Source organism: Artemia franciscana, unplaced genomic scaffold (assembly GCF_032884065.1).
Source record: "Artemia franciscana unplaced genomic scaffold, ASM3288406v1 Scaffold_509, whole genome shotgun sequence".
Lineage (NCBI taxonomy): Eukaryota > Metazoa > Arthropoda > Branchiopoda > Anostraca > Artemiidae > Artemia > Artemia franciscana.
Genome location: NW_027065491.1, coordinates 176990 through 186197, shown reverse-complemented (window position 1 = coordinate 186197; position 9208 = coordinate 176990). Strand labels below are relative to the sequence as shown.

The 9208-nt window shown below is 35.2% G+C and overlaps 1 protein-coding gene across 1 annotated transcript; it reads right to left on the bottom strand.

Annotated features, from left to right (window-relative positions):
- Positions 1 to 7273: 7273 nt before the first annotated feature.
- On the bottom strand, positions 7274 to 8536 carry LOC136043371 (piggyBac transposable element-derived protein 3-like). The gene has a single exon (XM_065728290.1). It carries the CDS (start codon positions 8534 to 8536, stop codon positions 7274 to 7276), a length of 1263 nt encoding a protein of 420 aa, XP_065584362.1.
- Positions 8537 to 9208: the final 672 nt, after the last annotated feature.

Genomic DNA, 9208 nt, shown 5'->3' with positions numbered 1-9208 from the left:
TTAAAATCCTTAAAACAAAATTGTAAATAATACATAAACAGCAATATTTCAAGGATCGTTAGTTTACCACTGATTATTGTGTTGTGGCGGTGAGTACGAGAACATTTCTATAAAATTGCTATCTATTTCGTAAATATTATAGGTATGATTTTACATGAATTGTTCTGCCACTTCTTACATATTACTGATGTATGGCTGCACCAAACATAAATGAAGAAACACAATTTATTTTGTCATAGTCGCTAAACTATACTTTAGCAATATTTATTTACAATAGGGACTGGATATTAGTATATACAAAAGACGACTTCTTAACTATCGTGCGATATCCTCCCAGTTTTTTATGATTTAGATATCATCGTGTTCCGTGGGGTTAAATTGATGCATATCTTGTTCGTCAATTATCTCGTGTTTGGCGTTTGTTTTTCGCAATTTTAAGAGCTTTTTATAGTTCAGCGTTAGCAGTGCTTTTATTCTTAGTGAAATGAGAAACACAAGAAATTTTTTTATTATAATTTTGTACCAGGAATTTGGTGAAAATAATCCATACTGACGTTCTACATATTTTTATGTTAAAAATATGTCTAATTTAGTCCTCACTAGTGAATTTGTGTGTCTAATGCCTCCTTTATCTTTTTCAATAGCTTTGTATCTTTAATCTTCTCAATTTCTGGCCAGATTAACTGCATTTTCTCATCGTTTATATTTGGGATTGCAAATGACATATTTACTTCTTGAAAGTTCATGACTTTTGGGCTCTCTTCTTTCACAAGTCGGTAAACTTGTTTAATAGTTATTGTTCAAACGTTCTGTAAGAGTAGCTCAGTTAGATAACTGGGTTTGATTTTGTCGGTATTATTGTGACAGGATTGGGCTCCTGTTGTCTTTTAGGTCGCAGTAAATAACCATCATTTCGTAGATTGATAAATATTTCTATTTTTGTGCTTCCTATTAGAGCTTCACATGACTTGGGAATATTTTGTTATTGTGATTATTTCAAAAAGAGCCAACATGCACGATCTTGTTTTTACGTTATAGATGGGTAACGCTAGTTTGCCAACTAAGTTTTGAATGTGGACGGTTTTTGAAAAAAAATTTGGGGGGGGGAAATTGTTTCATTTTTATGTTTTCGATTGTTGGCTATACTGGCGTGTATTTTGTGTAAATTTAGCGTGGCATTCACGGCTGTGTTTAGTTTTTAGATTTTTTCTTAGTAAATTTAAATCTTCATCGGTGGACAAACCGAATAAGGTGGACGCAAGTTCGCCGATAATAGAAATCACTTATTTGGACAATTTTCATCTCCATCCATGCATTCTGTTTTACCATAGTCAATATCGACGATAGGGACTTTCTTACTGAATCGTATTTTACCTTTTCGTATGAATCATTTTTGAATCGTATTCCTTTGAATCGTATTTTAATCGTTTTTGAATCGTTTTCCTTTGAATTGTATTTTATAATCAACTTTGTTTATTTCTTCTTCGATTATATGTTTTGTGTATCACAAAAATCATATACAAAGTATGAGTTATCAATAAGGATTGACAAAATACAACAAAGCCAAGACACGAGGCAAAATAACACGTTGGCCGATCAGATGGCCACCTGGTCACCTGGCAGATCATATTTTACTTCATATTTTAAATTCCATATTCAAGAAAATGCAATTGGTTATTCTTATGAACAAATATTTAGCCCCCATCTTGGTAGAAATGTAAATGATGCTAAAGTTGAAGATCCGTACATAAGGCAACCAAACCGGGTAGGTTTTGAGATTGTATTTGTTTTTGTTGAAATCTGAAAAAAATTAGTACAAATTGTGCTTGGGTTGTTAATGTTTCTATCTTTCACTGAAAGATAAAAACATTGGAACTGGTTTTTCTTGATCTGTTAGTGATATATTTTGAACAGTAATGCATGCACCTAAAACGAAAGTCTAAATATATGCTGGCAACATATTTTTGCAAAATTGCAAGAAATCTCCAAAACATAGTAAGGAGTAGCTAACAGGCAGCAGCAACTACACAGAAAAAAAATCACAACAAAATTTCTTAATTCAGTTTCAACAGCTTTCACACATTAGATTTCCGTCTAGTAATGTCCAAACTGAATAAGGATCAGTTAACAGCCAAAACTGACTACACAGAAAAAAACGTATTAAACGTAATTACTCTACGTTTTAATAGCTTCCTGTTCCGTTCGCTTGACACATTCGATTTCCTCTAAGCAAAATCCAAACAGAATAAGGATGTAGATATTCTCCAAGCAGTTACCAACTGCCGCTCCCTCATACTCTTGCTGACTCAGTTGTCCTCCTGATGAAAGGCAAAGGATACTGAGGTTTTTTTGCATGGTCGAAGGTCTAAATTCCATTGATCCATGCCCTATGAGGATTTGGCTTATAAATATCCAAGCCGCGCCCCGTTTCTGCCACCTATGTGTTATTTTATGCTTCCATCAAGGAGCCTGACAGCCCTGTCTCTCATGGTAGAGGAATAAAGAATCTTCATATTCACATCATGGCAATCCAAATCCATGTTGATTTCATATAACATTTGCTCTTGGACTTTTCTGTCCTCTCTTTCATGATGTTTGCCTGTAGTTAAATATATTGTCTTTAAATAAGGGTAGCGGCTCACAAGCACAATGCAGAATCGGGCAAAATTTTCAATCTGATACGGTTTTCGTATGTATAGATCCTCTATTATAACTTTTGTCATTTTTCTCCCAGATAGGGGCCAAATATTTTATCGTACGAGTACCCATTTCCATTCTCTGCAATTTTGATTCTTGAAGTTTCAGTTAAATCAGATCTAATTCTACAAAATTAACGATCACAATTCTGGAAAACTTCAATAGCACCTTGGATTCTCATGTATTTAATTTTTCGAAGAGATAGGCTTTCTCGATGATCTCCAAACCCACGAATGACTGAGGATGGGAAAAGATGACCAAATTGCTTAAAGTGGTTGAAAACCTCCTCATTGGATATCTTCTGGAATTGAAACCCACAATAAAAGAGGATCATTATTTAGTTCCTCCATGTCCATGTTGCTTTTTATTTTGGTGGGTTTGGAAGTATCTTCTTCTCCAGAGCTATTTTTACCATAGACAAAAATCGTTTTTGTTGAAGAGCCCTTGGCGACATGACGGCAAATGTTCTTATCGGAATAGTGAGCAAAGCGATGATTCTCATCTTAACTCCTACAAACACGTCTTCCTTTGCGACGTCAGCCTATAAATGTTAATGGCTATTGAACTAAGAATTACTTAATTTTTATATTTCAAATAATTAATCCTCTTTACTAAAATTCTCTGAACATCCTAATTTTTTGACCTTTGAAAAAAAAAATCTATTAATCCTATCTTTTATATTTAAAAATCCTCTTATACCTTTCTTCAAAAATTTAAATGTCAATAATTGTATCAATAACAAATCAATAATTTGTTATAAATTGACAAACCTATTAAGTTTTGAATAGAATTTAAATTAATAAAAAAATACCGGAATTAAAATTAACATACAACTCGAAAAAATTACTTTCACTAGTTGCCCACAGCAGCAAGGGGCTGCTTCCTTCTCATCTTAAAATACACTACAAATACATAAAAACATTAAACGCATTAAACAAATCATCACAATGTACAATATATTTCTACATAGATAACACAAATCTATATGAACTTGAATTAAAATGCGTTTAATCGTATAGAAAATCGTTTAAATCGTTAATAAAATCGTTTAGAGTGCGGAATTCCCAGATGATAGGTGTGGTTGAATATTTCTTTGTGATAGATACATTTTTTCAAAGATGCTGATGCTTTGTTAATGGTTGTTCCTATATTATTGTTGATGGCAACATTGAGATGTTGGGATATTGTGGTATTTTTCTTTTCTTCCGTTGTTGCGTTTATTCTTTTATACTAATTTCAGTTATAATGTCCTTGGTACAACAGCATCCTCAAGCGGCCTAGATATGAAGTGTTAGCCTCCCAAGATGAAATCACAGACTGAATGAAATTACATACTGTAAACTGAATCAAATAAGCAAGTTAAGCTCCAAAAATCTCAAACCAGAGTACCAAATGTTTTGGAAGGCAATCGGTAAAAAAAAGTGCAATTTCCTACTATATTTATTGTACTTAGAAATACTTTCAATAAAGCAGTAAAAAAAACTCTATAGCATTAAAAGCAGGGACCGAAAAGAGGAGAAGCCTCCCTCGTATAGAGGGAATATAACAATCACTTGCCTTGGATATGAACTTTACCATCATCACCCTACTGTGCAAATATATACCCTGAAATGTATATATGCAATGAGTTTTCTTTACTTTTGACAAAGTGTTAATTTAATTAAGAGAATAGTTTGACTTAAGGAGAATTCAATGCCCATGAATGAATGTCATATTTGGGTTAAGGATGCAATTCTGACTCTAATGGTATGTCTACTTTTTAGCCAAGTCGGTAATTTAAACTCGAATTTTACCCAATTTACAAGTTTAATGTGACTCTGTACTTTGGTTCGTAGAGTTGAATTGGTCAAAAATATTCCACAAAGGGATAGATAAAATTTCTATAGATATCAAAGTGTGTGGAGGGAACTCAAACTTTGAGTGTTTTGAAATTCAAAATATTTACCTGTATTAAGAAACACCGGTTGTATAGCACACGTCATTATTTTCTGACCTGAGTTATATTATATTTTAACGGTAAATTACTCTGCTGAAATGAAACTATCTTATCTCCAAATCGGCTCCGATTGAAACTATCCAACGTTCAAACGTGGAAAAAAAATGAATTATTGCTCCGTTATGTGTAAAATTTTGTGCTGAATCCGAATTTTCAGCACCATGCCGCTGGATGTATTCCAATCTGTTTTTTTATCCTATATTGAAAATTAATTTTGAAAAGTTGCTTTAATCATATCTTGAAGCTATTCTAAGTGCTTATTTGGACTTTTAAGAAGTAAATTTTAACCTAATTTAAGAAACTCGAAAGGTCACTTCTTCCCCTATTTTTCCAGTACTGGGAAAAAACCTTAAACACTTCAAAATATCTCCTGAAAAGTAGCAATTTGGACATGGATAGTTTCAATTAGAGCAAATTTGAAGGTAGGATAGTTTCATTCCAGTGCATTGAAATGTTCAGCTGCAAAGGTGTTAAGATTTTCAAGACCATGATCATTCGGCAAATAAAAAACAAGAAAAATGCTACAGCGAACAAAGAAAAAGAAGGTAAAAAGTTGATATAAAAAAGCTAACCTTATCTATAAGCTTAGGGGGTATGATTTCATCACACGCTGCTAGTAATTCCATCTCCCACACAACCAATAATACCACCTCTTTGCACTATCTTAACGTCCCGAGTGAACAGATCTGGCCGTTGGTAGCGACTAGCGTCAGCCATTATTTTCAGTTGATTCTCACTATGAAGATAAAAATGTTTTACTGTCTTACTGGACTTTTGATCACTTTGAATCCGCATTTGAAAGCAAAAATGGAATCAAAATCAATCTAAATACAATAAAAAACAAACCTTGTACATCTTTACTTTACTAGAAGCTTATACAAATTCAATTTTGAAACTGACAGAGATAAACTGCCACGGCACGGTGGGATAAGGTGGGGGGAAAATTGCGTATGGGAGGGGGAGAGAAACAAAAGGCGAAACTCTCTACTAGCTGTAATCTCGTCTGAGGTTTTTCTTATGGAGTTTATCTCTCTTTGTTGTTTGTGCACTGCTAACGCTGAACTATGAAAAGCTCTTAAAAACTGCGAAAACTAACGCCAAACATGAGATAATTGACGAACAAGATATGTATCAATTTGACACTGATCACGATGATATCTAAATCATAAAAAATGGGAAGATATTGCAAGACAGTTAAGAGGTCGTCTTTTGTATATACTAATATCCAGTCCCTATTTTAAATAAATATTAATTGATTTTCTCAAAGCTAAAACTTCATAAAGTCCCTAAGTCTTACTGTCGCACAAATATATTCCGTGCTTTTGCATTGTTTGACTGCCTCCTAAATAAGGATATCACGACTCTACAATACCACGGATATTTTGATCTTGATAAGATATTCTCTTATGGAATTGAAAAGACACATATTTAAATATAATTTCATTCGTGCAATCAACATTTGGCAAGACATATATTCAAATGTAATTAAATTCGTGCAATTAACATTTGCTTTAAGTCACGACTTTCTTAAGGAGAAGTCATTTTCTTATGGATTGCATTTAAATTTATGTTCTTTTCATCTTTATAAGATATTATTTTCCTTTGGAATGCATTTGAATTTATGATATTTGTTGAATGTGTTGAATACTTCGAGAAAGAATTTTTTTCACTATTTCGAAATCGGGTTGCAAAAATGACGATTTTCAAAACCTTGGATTTTATAGGAGAATTTTAGAACTGTATGTCATCCTAAAATGATGTCCTTCCCATCCTAGAACGATGTTCTCATCGATTAATCTCCCATTTTATAATAGTTTTATCTTAAAATTTATTGTTTTGAAGTTTGATATTGTTTATTAACCCTTGACAGGCCACTATAAGAACGAATACCAGGAAAAATCTCCAACGTTTCCCATGTGATGTCTAGGTCAGACTATTGACAAAAAAGGTTTTGTTTGCATGATTTATTCAAAATTGTCAATTTTAGACCATGTTGTAAAAATACAACAGTAGCCTCTCAAATATATAAAAAAGGGGCTCTTTCACTTGGTGTGAAAGGCTTTAAAACAATTGCTTTTGGCAGTAAGGCACAGTGGAAGGTCACATTTTTCGCATTCAAAGGTGGTATATCCTGGTTTGCACTCTTTGCAGCGGCTCTGCTTGTCAGTCTTTTTTGGCCAGTGATCAAGTCCATCAGCTTGAGCAGATATTGCTGGTCGGATTTGGTTACGACTTCGAATGGGGCTGGGACTTGCTTCGACATCTGCGGATGGTCTACCACGTTTTAGTTGGGGCATCACACGTGCCAAGGCATACAACCCTGCAGCAACTTCAGACCTGAAGGTTCTCAAGTTCATCGGTTCGTCTCTCCTTAATGTCAGCGCTTTGACATCTGACCTGAAAAGAAGCCAGCTATTGCAGACTGCTGTGTCAATAAGCCACCAGAAGATTCTCATATACCATTTTCGTGTCCGAAGATGAGTTCGGCACATCTCCACCAGCATGTCCGCTAAACCTACGCCACCCATATGACGGTTGTACTCATAAACAATGGCTGGCCTTGAAACTTCAACCCTGGATTTATCCTTGACGCTCCAGCGTCTGCACGTATCCTGTGGTGTTTATTCCTGCATACGTCGAAGCCAAGTAAACCATGTTGTTATCTAACCATTTCACTACAATAACGCCGGAATGAATGTCAGTCCTGTAATCTGAAGTTCCTCTCTCTCGTTTCTTCATTTCACCATCTGTGAGGAGCGGGCAGCCCTTCAGTCGTGCTTTGTTCAACGTACCAATACAAGGAAATCCTTTGATTTTGAGCAAACTCATTAGTTTCAAGCTTGAAAACCAGTTGTTAAAATAAATCTTGTAGTTCATTTTCTCTGGCAAGATACTTATCAGACGTAAAACTATGTTGCCTCCAACTCCAAGATCTGGCTCTATGTCATCTTCACCAAGAGTGCCCTTCCCTTGATAAACTTCAAAATCATGTACAAAACCTGACACACCAGCTCTTGTGAAAACTTTTATTCCCCACTTCGTCGGCTTTTTCGACATATATTGTCTCAAGCTGCTTCGCCCCTTGAAAGGAATCATTTGCTCGTCAATTGAATGGTGTTCTTCGGGAGTGACTTCAAGAAACTTGGAACGGATATGACCCAGGACAGGTCGAATCTTGTATAGCTTGTCAAATCCTTGTTCTCCAGGTTTCTTAGCTTTACTGTTGTCGTTGAAGTGAAGAAAACGTTTGATTTTATCAAATCTTTGTCGGCCCATCTTGTCGGATATTTGTGGGTATCTGGTAGCTGCTTCCCAGTGCATTCGATAATAGCGAACTTTTATCACCCCCAATAATAGGATAATGCTCATGAAAACTTTTAGCTCTTCGACAGTGAGGCAGAGGTTGCATCCCTCAGTTTGAAGTGCAAAGAGGTTACTTTGTTCAACTATCAGCTCAAGAAGTTCATCGTCAAAGAATTTTTGGAAGTATTTCAGTGGAGTCTCCAAGATGCCTGGAACTTGGCGAGGCTCTCCTTTCCAAGACAGATCGACTTTTTCTATTTCTACTTTTCTCCAGCCGAATTTTTCTTGGACTTTCAATTTCTTCTTTGATTTTCCAGTACTTGCTGTTGGTTCTGGTTGCTGTTGGTGACTGGAGGGTGGAGTTTCCACCGAGTAATCGTCACTGGGTTCAGTGTCAGCGTCCACGTCATCCTGTTCCAAAAAGAAGTGGGGATTGTCCAGTAGAGGCAATAGGTCTTCATCAGAATCATCGGCAAGATCTTCTGGAGACAGGAAATCTGGATCATTGTCATCATCATCGTCGGACAAGTCCGACAACATGTCTTCTGGAATGTCAAAAATATACTTGGCCGCTCTTCTGCATCAATTCGACGATTTTGAGCTCGTTTTTTCAGTCTGTCGTAAGATTCCGCCATCTAGAAAGAAAACAAAAATTATTTAACTTCTATAATATAACATAGATTATTCCTATGGATTCGCTGGTCTATAATAGTAACAACCACAAGCCTAAGAAAAACAATATGTTTTGTTTATTATCGCATAAGCATTTTTGGTACGCGTTATTCGTTTCACAATTTTGAGCTACGATCGTCCGATGTTGTAGTTTTACAACATGAGGAAATGTATCTTGCTACTGATCCAAATTCTTGCACACTTTGTGAATTTCAACTACAGTAATTTTAAATTGTATATATTTTATACACATATGACATACAAGGAATCTCCCACCTTTTCATTTTATTTCCAGTTTCTGGCTTTAAAAATTGCTCACCTTTTCATTCGTTTTTCTTATCCTTTGGTTTGGTGACTAACTGCGTAGGCCAGGCGTCACACAGCAGCTCCTCGAAGGCATCAATCGACTGCCATCTTTCAGCAAAATCGAAAGATGTTGCTAAAAACAATATTTTTTTACGGCAAGATGTCAGTCTAAGCTCAAAGAGTATAGTTTTGTTTTTCTACAACAATTGTCTCTATAGGGTTAATGTTTTTAAA